Below are 12088 nucleotides of genomic sequence, written 5' to 3'. Positions count from 1 at the left end.
TTGAGCTCTTACTAAAGTTTCAGTGCGGATGTATTTTGACGCCGCACAGATATGGGTACACATGTATGCAAAAATCAGGTAAGGACGATGCGATAAAAGAAAATATTTCATATGTTTTCGCAGAATTAGCTGGTGAGAACCAGAGTAACATTCAGTTAACTTTTACTCCGATAAATCGCATAATGAAAACCGTAATAAATAATATCTTATTTATGTAATTGCTAGAAAAGCTGAGTCTCCTCAAACGTTTGTTATAACTACGTGTAATTTTGGAAGAAACAACAGCTTCCTTGATGAATGGAAGTGCAAGGTCACTGGTATTCATTCTGAATTTAAAACTATTCTCTAATTTATGTTTAATTATTGTACGTTTATTTTTGAGTGGCAACGTGACACAAATGCTAAACTGTTATTTAAACATAGTTTATGGCCCCTTAACGAAAGCTAAACGTGAAAAATGCTTGACGTGTTTTAATACCGAATTCAGTAAACGCATTTTAAATAAAGCATACTGTTTGTAGACCGAACGCGAGGAATCTAGTACAGTTGAGGTCAAAAGTTTACATACACCTCGCAGAATGTAAATTATTTGACCAAAATAAGAGGGATCATACAAAATGCATGTTGTTGTTTTAGACGTCCACAAGAGAAAATAATAGTTGAATTTACAAAAGAAAATGACCCTTGATTCTTACTGTGTTGTTATCTGAATGATCCACAGCTGTGTTTTTTGTTTAGTTGTTCATGAGTCCCTTGCTTGTCCTGAACTGCCTGCTGTTCTTCTGAAAAATCCTTCAGGTCCCACAAATTCTTTGGTTTTTCAGCATTTTGTGTATTTGAACCCTTTCCAACAATGACTGTATGTTTTTGAGATCTATCTTTTCACACTGAGGACAACTGAGGACTCATATGCAACTATTACAGAAGCTTCAAATGCTGACTGATGCTTCAGAAGGAAAAACAATGCATTAAGAGCCTAAGAATTTGAAGATTTGGGTAAATGTAACTTATTTTGTCCTCTGGGAAACATGTAAGTATCTTCTGAAGGTTTTTAAGGGCAGTTCTAAATGAAAACAAAAATGAAATTTAGGCAAAATAAGAAAAATGTACACATCTTCATTTGTTCAAAAGTTTACACCCCTGGCTCTCAATGCATATTTTTTCCTTCTGAAGCATCGGTGAGTGTTTGAACCTTCTGTAATAGTTGCATATGAGTCCCCAGTGTGTCCTCAGTGTGAAAAGATGGATCTCAAAATCATACAGTAATTGTTGGAAAGGGTTCAAACACACAAAAATGTTAAAAAACCTAAGTATTTGAAAGACCTGAAGGATTTTTCTGAATAACAGCAGGCAGTTTAACTGTTGAAGACAAACAAGGGACTCATAAACAACTATCACTAAACAAAAAAACACAGCTGTGGATCATTCAGATAACAACACAGTATTAAGAATCAAGTGTATGTATGTAAACTTTTGAACGGGGTTATTTTTTATTTTTTTTTATAAATTCAACTATTGTTTTTTTCTTGTGGACTACATTCAGTTCAGTTCTACATAAAAACTAACATGCATTTTGTATGATCCCTCTTATTTTGGTAAAATAATTAACAGTTGGATGTAAACTTTTGACCTCAACTGTATATGTGAAAACACCCTAAGAATAAAGAAAGCTATATTATAAATCTATCTATAAATATACTTAGTGTGACCAAACATTTTAGAGCCAATATGTATTGAACTGAACAGCATTTGCTTCCTCCCTCTGTATCTCAGATGGTGCGATGGATGTGGAGATGGAGTGTTTGTCGTGTGGCGGTGAGCAGAGGTCACATGCCGTACTGTTCCGCACAACAAGAGCCCCATCAAGCGAATCCATCTCACAACGGTCAGGTCACCCACAGACCAGGGAATCAGCTCACCCTGTGCTCTTTGCTCGAGATGGGCTTCTCAGAAAATCAAGCCAAGGAGATGCACGAAGGTGCTACGAAGAGCCGAGGGAAACATGTACCATCTGTTCTGACAGCACTGTTGCTCCTGGGCTTAAATCCCTCTAGTATCCTGAAAATATTGCAGACTTGTCCTGAGGTGTATTCACTTAAAGGTGCAGACATGCAGCAGCGCATCGATCATCTGAGGAAGATGGGACTGGTAGAAGGTGACGCGTCTTGTCTTTTAGTAAATTACACTGCTGTTACAAAGTTTAGGGATAATAAGATTGTTTAAGGATAAATTGTTAAAATAGTTGTACTGTTTTTTAGAATTTTCTATTCATCAAGCAATCCTAAAAAAAGATTACCATGGTTTCCACAGAAAAAATATTAAGCAGCACAACTGTTTTCAGCATTGATAATAATAAGAAGTGTTTCTTGAGCAGCAAATCAGCACAGAATGATTTCTGAAGGATCGTGTGATACTGAAGACTGGCGTAATGATGCTGAAAAATCAGCTTTGCATCACAGGAATAAATTACCTTTTAAACATTAAAACATATATTTGACAATATGGCTTTTTTTATCAGTCAAATGCAGCCTTGGTGAACATAAGAGACTTCTTTCGAAAACAGGGAGGAAACAGATGTGTTTTGTGGTCCAGAAATAGCGCTGGAACTATGTATCATGTGTCATGTTTGTTTATTATTTGCATGGATTTGCCTTGCTTACTGGACAGTAAAACTACTAGCATTTGAAGTTGACATTTTATGGTTGTACTTACAAATATTGCTGTAATATTTATCCATCATTATTTTTCGGAGAAACTGTAAACTGGAAAGATTCATTATTGTTATAATTTAAAGGCATAGTTTACTGAAAACATTCACTCACCCTCATGTGGTTCCAAAACTCCTCTGTATTTTTTTTCTTCCATAACACAAAACAAGATATTTGACTAATGTGGGTAACCAAACAGTTTCACTGACCATTGACGCTCACTGTAGAGACAAACAAACACATGTATCTGTTTATGTATTTGTATATGTATATGTTTTTGTTACATACAAGGAAGTTCTTGGAACAGAAAGTTCAATACTTTTATTTAGCAAGAATGCTTTAAAAAACAAACATTTATAATGTTACACATGTTTATTTTAAATAACTGCTGTTCTTATAAACTTTCTATTCTGTAAAAATGAAAACTCATTTTCCACAAAAATACTATAATACTATAAAAAAGCAGCACATTTGTTTGATCATTACATTTTTGATGACATTGATAATAATAACAAATCAGCATATTAGAATGATTTCCATAATATTTCACAATATTACTGTTTTACCCTATTGCTGATCAAATAAGCATATTGTGAAATATTTTTACTATTTAGAATAACTGCTTTCTATTTGAATATATTTTTCAATGTAATATATTCATGTGATTTCAAAGCTGAATTTTCAGCATCATTACTCCAATCTTTAGTGTCACTTGATCCTTCAGAATATATCCTAATATTTTGATTTGCTGCTCAAAAAAACCTTTATTAATATTATTATTAAGTTGAAGAATTTTTCAGGTTTCTTTGATGAATAGAAAATTCAGAAAAACAACATTTATCTGAAATAGAAATCTTTTGTAACATTATAAATGTCTTTATCACCAGTTTTGATCAATTGAAAGCATCCTTGTTAATAAAAGTATTAATTTCAGTCATTTCTAAAAATCTCCAAAAAATATTCTAAAAGGAATTGACTCAAGTGTTTTAAATATTGAAAATAATGTTTCTTGAACAGCAAATCATATTAGAGCATATTAGAATGATTTGTGAAGGCTAATCTAAGATTGGAGTTATAATGCTGGAAATTTAGTTTTGATCACAGGAATAAATAGCATTTTAAAATATATTTCAATAGAAAGTTATTTTAAATTGTAAAAATATTTCATAATATTACTGCTTTTGCTGTATTTTGGATCAAATAAATGCAGCCTTGGTGAGCAGAAGAGAATTCTTTCAAATACATTAAAAATCTTACTGTTCAAAAACTTTTGACTAGTAGTGTATGTATATTGCAAGTATGGAAATAAGATAAATAATAATCATTTTTCCCCCTCAAATTCTATGCAGATTTTCTCTGTAATTTTCCCTCTGGATGTCCATAGGCCCCAGTTTGAAAGCCACTGATGAAAAGTTGTGAAATCTGTCCGCAGGTAGTCTGCAGAGGATGATCAGTCACTACCCCAAGGTTATGCTCCTGCCAGTTAAGAGGGTAAACATGGTGTCTCGACTCCTCAAAGAGAAATGCCTCTTCACCATCCAACAGGTCACAGACATCCTCAGAGACTCCCCTGAGGTTTTAGAGGAGGATTTGGCTGAGCTGGAGTACAAATTTCAGGTACTTTTCACTTAAAGTTTTCCAAGCTCAGTACATGATAGAGGTTGAACGATTTTTTTAAGTTGACATTCATGTGATAAAAGTCGAGTCGACGTCGACTAGTTGCCTTAATCTTGAGCTGAGACTCGAACACCTTGTGGACAGCTATGGCATATGACACAGCGCTACCTGACTATTGCTCCTATAATAGCTCGCTTTTATCAGTTATTTTATCTTTGTGTCGTTATATTTCTCAAAGATTTCTGCCTGTTCTAAATCAGATACAGAGAAATATCACATGCGATACAAGCAACTGTCTGTAGCCTATGTTTGTGCTTTACAAACAAGTGGCAACCTACCACTCTCTCTATTGAAACCAACACAGAAGTGAGTTAAACTGCAATTCGTCGACTGGCCGCTAGAGACTGGCTGCAAAAGGAAGTCAATCCCATAGACTCCCCATGTTAAAATGCCCAACTTTACAGCAGAAAAAAAAATGTTTACAGCCTGGTACAAAAAATGATTTTGGTCTATATAGCTAATTTTGCCCTTCATGTCAACTGTGTGTGTGTGTGTGTGTGTGGGGGGGGGGGGGGGTTCTTTTATAACTCATCGGTTTAAGTTAAGCATAATTAAGGGTGTGGCCACTTGAGTGACAGGTGGATTGTGGATTGAGCTTCAAAAATGCTCTTCAGAAATGTTATGCACACTATGTCCATATTTTTTACAGTCTATGGTTACAATGCAGCAGTGCATTAGATTAGAATGGCAATTACAATAAGCTGTTTAAAACGTGCATTCTCCTGCTCAGTTTCAAGCGTCCAGGTGGTACAATCACACGTCTTGTGGCACGTTTTTGGGGTATGCATTTAATTATCATTTTAGCTGTTTTGAAACAGAGCGTAAATGTGGACTTCAAAGACTTCGTATCCTGTTGCGCCCTCTATTGGACCAGCGCAGTGTTGCAAACTTTTTTCAATGGAAAGTAGCTAAAACCCGCTTTAAAGGTTGTCAAATGTCATACGCTAATTAGCATGTTCATAACTTCAGTATGTCATATTGTCTTGCCTCTGTGCTTGCATACTTCATTTTAATGCAGCCAAATTCTCAATAAAACAGTTTTTATTGATATATACCATAGATCTTTTGATATAATTTACTGTTGTTGTCAGAAAACCGTAAGAATATGAAATAGTGACTGAAATGCGCCCCAACAAAGGAGTAGTTCACTTTCAGAACAAAAATTTACAGATAATGTACTCACCCCTTTGTCATCCAAGATGTTCATGTCTTTCTGTCCTCAGTTGTGAAGAAATGGTGTTCCATATAGTGGACTTCTATGGTGCACCTGAGTTTGAACTTCCAAAATGCAGTTTAAATGCAGCTTCAAAGGGCTCTAAATGATCCCAGGCGAGGAATAAGGGTCTTATGAGCATTTGAGGTTAAAAATTATATAAATTGTAGGTTTTTTTTTTTAGAAAATAACCAATCTTTTTGTTAGATAAGACCCTTCTTTCCTCGGCTGGGATCGTTTAGAGCCCTTTGAAGCTGCATTTTGGAAGTTCAGACTCGGGGGCACCATAGAAGTCCATTATATGGAGAGAAATCCTGACATGTTTTCCTCAAAAAACATAACTTCCTTATGACTGAAGAAAGAAAGACATGAACATCTTGGATGACAAGGGGGTGAGTACATATCTGTAAATTTTTGTTCTGAAAGTGAACTACTCCTTTAAGCTGAAAAAAAAGCTAAGGGGGTCTGAAAAGTCACTAAATCTAGCGACAAAGTTGCTAAGTTGGCAACATTGGACCAGCGACTAGTCGACGTCAAGCTTAAAGCGTCATGGCAGAGCATTAAAGTTGACCAGTCGCTGCAACCCCTAGTACATGATGACAAAATCTTGGGGTAAACTGTGTGAAAACGTCGTTCTAATGACATTTTGCTGTTGTGTGAGCCATTTTGGATCACTGAAGTAGTTTCAAACTGACACACAGCTTGTTTTCCCTCCGCAGTATGCGTATTTCCGCATGGGCGTGCGGCAGCCGGAGATGGTAAAGGCAAAGCTCTTTAGGTTATCTCTGTCCAAGCTGCGGTGTCGTCACTGTTTTCTGGAGCGGAGGGGACTGTACCAGACGCCAGACAAGAAGGGCCAAACGCTCATCGTCAACCCCCCGCTCAAAGACGTTCTCTGCGTCTCTGAGGAAACCTACCTGAAGCAAGTCGCCATGGCAACTGCTGAGGAGTTCCATATTTTCCGAAAGCTGATGGCAAGGGAACAAGAGGAAGAAGAGAGGGAGGACGAGTACAGCAGTGATGAGGATGAAGAGTTAGGGGAGGATAAAGATGATGATGATGATGACGGAGTGCACAGGGGAAAGCCGCACTGGAAGACTGGTTACAGGAGGGACAAGAAGTGATGCCTGTTGTATTAAATATTCAAAATGAATAAAAACATACACATGCCGCAAAACATAATAACTTTGGGGTTTTTTTTTTTCAGGGAAATATCTGACCGCAGCATCTCATGTTTTGCGTCAATGGCCTAACATATGCAAACCACTAGCCTATTATTTACAGGCTGGTAGTCATGCTAACATTTTTGTATATTATTTGTTTGTCTAACCCTCCATCTCATTTATTGCTTTATAAGCTTTTACCTCCGGATATGAGGTGCATAGTAGTGTCGAAGGACATTGAGGTAATAATGGTGTTAGTGTTAGTTTATCTGAACGGCCTGTCATGGGGAGGGTCAGCATAATTTACACCAAATGCAGAGTAACCATGGAGAGCTGAAAGAGTGTTAGTGCCGTGCCATGGTTTACGGATCTGTGCGCATCAGTGGAACGCCTGCTCTCTGATAACAAGGACAGAGCTTGGAGGTATTGATCTGGGACAACATTAGTCTAATGGAGGCCTGGATGGAAGCGGGAGTTACTGCACATGTGGATGTGTGGAACAGGTACGTGAGTCATTTTAACACGATTAATCGATTTTAAGTCAATGGTGTCCGTATTTAATTGTTCCTCGAACTGTTTGTTGTTGAAACAGGGCTGAAACTTACAATAGTGATTTGTTGAGTTGGAACTACGTACCCTGGCGTAATGATTTGTGTATTTTCATTAGAGATAACCATTTCTACCACAGTAGAACAAGCACATGTTAAACATCATGCTACTGCGATTTGTGGTTGAAATGTGTGGATTTGTAAGTATGTCAAGCTGTGGTCCAGAGTCACATATGTAGTCTGTTTTTATATTCTGTTTGGGGTAAAAGTTTTCTACAAAAACTACTTTTTTTAGTCAAATTGTGCATTAGGAGGAAAAATGCTGGTTGATGTTGGTTTTACAAAAAAAAAAAAAAAATCAGGAATGATGATGTAATGTGTAAAAATTGATGTTAGAACAATTGTAAACTGTAAAGATTTGTTCAGGACATTATAACTATTTAACCCCTTAACTGTCACTGTACCGCCGGCAGGATGCTTGGCGCTCTTTTTCAAATATTTTTTGAATCATCATAAATTAGATTTAAAAAGCTTTTGAAAGCTTAAAATCTCAAAATGAATCATGAAAATGGTACTTTTAAAACCTTTATTGGGCAGTATCAAGTTTCATACAATCAAAATTGTGAAGGTCTGAGTCTTAAGATTACATATTTGGTGGTTATTTTGTGAAAAATTCGATGGAGTTTGAGTGTCACTCGGTGGCTATTTTTGGTAAAACACCTAGAAATGTCATAGGAACCTTAATTTTTTAATATCCACTTCAAATTTGGAACACAACTTAAACATATGGCTTAAATTTTTAGCAATTTAGGATTAAAAATTATTTTGTAAAATATTCATTTTAAATACAATTTCTTTACAGTAATTTTAAACTTCTAACTTTTTTTGTACTTTCATTTTTGTATAGTGCACTTTCACATCTATGTTAAAAACAGCAAACGGTGACAGTAAAAATCTTTCCGCAGTCTAAATAAATTACATTGTGATGTTAATTCATGTTGTTGTTTTTTGTGCTTTAAGTAAAGAAAAGATGATCGTTTCATGTTTCATTGAATAAGGCAATACAGTGGTCATGACATATTAAAAAGGCCACAAACTGGTTTTATTGTTTGCATTTCCTTAAAAATGACAATTTTAAAGCTGAAACTTGAGCTCTGTCTTGTTTATCAGCGTGTTATCAGTTTCCTCAGTGAAAAACACATCACAGAGCAATAAGGAATGATGAAATGAATGAAATGAAACATGCTGACAGACAAGACAGAGCAGGTTACTTCTGGTATAAAACAAGATCTCAGCTTTCAAATGTTGCCATTTTTAAGAAATTCAATTCTCATCTAGTAAAACGATCTGCCACTTTAAATAAAGTAATATTTTTATACTTTTTAACCAGAAATGCTCTTATTTTCTAGCTTTGCCATGCACATGTGTACTCTGTGCAGTTAGGGTATGTTAAAAAAACATCAATTTCATGTTCTCCTCCAACTTCAAAATCATCCTACGTTGCTGTTTTACCTTATTTTGTAAAGTGCGTTTAATCTTCTTTGCTTTGTAAACACTTGGTCCGTCCTTTTGCAGTGATATAGGGTGATTTTGAAGTTGGAGGAGAAAATGAGATGGGAGTTTTTTAACATACCCTAACTGTCTTGAACCATAGTGCGCAGAGTTTGCATGTGCATCGCAGAGCTATAGACAAGATGAGCATTTATGGTTAAAAAATGTATATATACTAATTTATTTAAGAAAATGACAGATCATTTTGCTAGATAAGATTTTTATTCCTTGGCTGGGATCGTTTAGAGCCTTTTGAAGATGCATTTAAAGTGCATTTTGGAAATTCAATCTCACGAACACCACTGAAGTCCACTATATGGAGAACATTCCTGAAATGTTTTCCTCAAAAAACATAATTTCTTTACGACAGAAGAAAGAAAGATGTCATGAACATCTTGAATGATAAGAGGGTGAGTAAATTATCTGTAGGCTAAATGTTTGTTCTGAAAATGTACTACTCCTTTTAAGCATGAAATAAACATGAATGAACATCAGAACACATTTTTTTAAAACGTGGAAATGCGTCAATACACACAATTCTTCAAGTTTAAGTCTTCGGAAGTTAATCTATTTGTTTGTCAGAAAAAAATTGTGGATTTGACATTCTGATTGGTCAGATCACCTGTCAGTCAAGCTCTTTGTGAAGGGTCGGTTGCTAGTCAGTTGCCATTATTATTCTACAGAATATTTAAAGAGATAGTAACACCCAAAAATGAAAATTTGATGTTTATCTGCTTACCCCCAGGGCATCCAAGATGTAGGTGACATTTTTTCTTCAGTAGGACACAAACGAAGATTTTTAACCTAAACCTTTGCAGTCTGTTTGTCATATAATGGCAGTGAATTGGCACCAAACCTTTGAAAGCAAAAAAAAAAAAAAAAAAAAAAACATGCACAGACAAATCCAAATTTAACCCTTCAGCTTGTTACGATACATTGTTGTCCTAAGACACGACAGATGTCATGACACGTTTTTTTTTTTTTTTTTTTTTTTTTGCTTTCAAAAGTTTGGTTCCCATTCACTGCCATTTTATGACTAACAGACTGCAATGGTTTGAGTTCAAAATCTTTGTTTGTGTTCTACTGAGGAAACAAAGTCACCTACATCTTGGATGCCCTGGGGGTAAGCAGATAAACATCAAATTTTCCTTTTTGGGTGAACTATCCCTTTAATTAAACTGTGTAGTGCAGGATGGCATGCTTTTTGTTGTCTTCCCTGGTTTGAAAATGTAACTGTATTTTGTTTGATCAAATATTTTAGATTTTTTACATTAACAGATCATACGGTGCATACATCTGTACTCATGTTTCTTCTGTTTTCTTTAGGTAGAGAAGCCTTACATATGTGCTCCACCACGCCAGTCTCAGCAAACAGAGGAGCTGTTGTTCTTCCGCCTAACACTTTCTCTCAGTAGTGTGCTGTTGAACTCCAAACATGACTCATTCTTTAATTTTCAACATCTCCGTTCATTGGTACATCATAATGGAGAGCAGACACATGGATCTGTTCCTCATCCCCACAGTTCTTCTAACCTCTGTCACAATGCTGGTCAACCCCGTTCTGTCCCTCTGCATACTGTGTTTTCCCTCACTACGTCAAGAGACCCGCTACCTGCTCCTTGCTAACATGCTCTTCGCAGATATGCTCTTCCTCGCCGTAAACCTGGCGATGGTCTCCTGCAACTCCGTGGGCCTGCACATGCCCCATTGGTTGTGTGAGTTTATGATGGTGAGCATGGTAATGACATACAGCACTTCTGTGCTCACTGTGACACTGATGGTCGTCGACACATATGTGGCAGTACGTTGGCCGTTGCGTTACAAAGAAATTCTCCCACCCTCTCGGGCCAAGAAGATAATCATGAGCTTATGGGTGATGGCCGCAGTGTGTCCCATCTCTTTGCTCGTGATGTTTCAGGTGGTGATGGGCAATGATGATAAGAGACGTCCAGTGTGTTTGATGTTGATTGCGCTGCACTCGTTGGAAAAGGAGATGGAGGTTGGTGTTCATTTGTACTTCATCATTGCCGTCAGCCTCTGCACTGTTCTCATTGTGTACTGTTATATCCATCTCTATATCATCACCAAGACTTCTGGGATATGGCGTAGTCGGTACTCTCGTGCACGTATGACGCTTCTGGCACACACTCTGTTGCTCATGATGTATTTTGTACCCGCGTTGGTCTTTGCCATCGAGCTGGCTCTTTTGAAACGAGACACCTTGAGCGATGTGGGAGTGTGGATTAACTTGGCAAACATGTGCGTGTTGATGTTGTTGCCACGCTGTTGCACTCCTTACCTGTACATCCTGCGCTATCGAGAGATTTACAAGACTGTCCAGCAGGTGTTGTGGAAGAAGAGACCCCAAAGTCAGAGGAGTGCCACCTAGAACTGGACTTAAAATAACTGTATCTGGTTGCTCTGTCATTGGAGGTTTAATTTGCAGAAGAGGGACTTTAAAAGGCTCCTGAGCCAGAAAGAGATTTTAAAAGATGCATTTTATATTGTAGTATTTGTTTTCACATCAGTGTATATTAAGTATGTTTAGATCCTTTTTTATATTTTCATATTTAAACTAATGACTGAATGATATGTGCTGTTATGTCTAGGTCACTAAAAAATGTGTTAATAAAATAAGTTTAATTTTATGTAAGCCTGTTTCTGCCACTGGCTAAAAAAAAAATCAAAAAAGGTAATTAAGAGTTTTTATCTTGCAATTCTGACTTTTTTTCTCGCAATTGCGAATTTACATCTCACAATTCTGCCTTTTTTGCCACAAAATTGTGTAATACAATAACAGTTGCAACTTATAAAGGCAGAATTGCAAGATATAAACTTGTAACTGAAAAAAGTCAGAATTGCAAGGAGCTTGTCTCTAAAATGTGAGTTTGTATCTTGCAATTCTAATTATTGCACAATTCTGTATTTTTTCTTAGAATTGTGATAAACTCGTGATTGCAAATTATAAAGTCAGATTCTAATGGGGAAAAAACAGTGATATGTTCTCAGAAATGTGAGTCTCAAAATTCTGATTGAATAACTCAAAATTGTATAATAAAGTCAGAATTGCAAGATATAAACTCACAATTTGTGAGGTCAGAATTGTGAGATCCGGCGTAAAACATGCCAAATTGGCGATGTGGATCACTCCACTGCGGCAACCCCTGATTGAAGGGAGCAAGCCGAGAGAGAAAGAAGATAATATAATAAATTTATAACACGCAATTG

General features: G+C 36.5%; 2 protein-coding genes across 2 annotated transcripts; both read left to right on the top strand.

Annotated features, from left to right (window-relative positions):
* Window positions 1–48: 48 nt before the first annotated feature.
* mterf4 (mitochondrial transcription termination factor 4) lies at window positions 49–8301 on the top strand. The gene is made up of 4 exons (XM_073849111.1): window positions 49–78; window positions 1774–2155; window positions 4141–4325; window positions 6318–8301. The coding sequence occupies exons 1-4, from the start codon at window positions 52–54 to the stop codon at window positions 6720–6722; spliced, it is 999 nt and encodes a 332-aa protein (XP_073705212.1). The 5' UTR covers window positions 49–51; the 3' UTR covers window positions 6723–8301.
* On the top strand, window positions 7138–11508 carry LOC141344277 (probable G-protein coupled receptor 148). Its single transcript, XM_073849112.1, has 2 exons — window positions 7138–7264; window positions 10187–11508. The coding sequence occupies exon 2, from the start codon at window positions 10296–10298 to the stop codon at window positions 11247–11249; it is 954 nt and encodes a 317-aa protein (XP_073705213.1). The 5' UTR covers window positions 7138–7264; window positions 10187–10295; the 3' UTR covers window positions 11250–11508.
* The last annotated feature ends 580 nt before the right edge of the window (window positions 11509–12088 follow it).

Source organism: Garra rufa, chromosome 10, assembly GCF_049309525.1.
Source record: "Garra rufa chromosome 10, GarRuf1.0, whole genome shotgun sequence".
NCBI classification, from domain to species: Eukaryota; Metazoa; Chordata; class Actinopteri; order Cypriniformes; family Cyprinidae; genus Garra; species Garra rufa.
This window is presented reverse-complemented; position numbering and strand designations above follow the sequence as displayed.

Excerpts from the sequence above, each read along its gene's own strand:
- LOC141344277 (XM_073849112.1), top strand. The coding sequence starts at position 10,296 with ATGACTCATTCTTTAATTTTCAACATCTCCGTTCATTGGTACATCATA.
- mterf4 (XM_073849111.1), top strand. The coding sequence starts at position 52 with ATGGGTACACATGTATGCAAAAATCAG. Across the intron at positions 79-1,773 it reads CACATGTATGCAAAAATCAG|ATGGTGCGATGGATGTGGAG; the intron begins GTAAGGACGATG and ends TCTGTATCTCAG. Across the intron at positions 4,326-6,317 it reads AGCTGGAGTACAAATTTCAG|TATGCGTATTTCCGCATGGG; the intron begins GTACTTTTCACT and ends TTCCCTCCGCAG.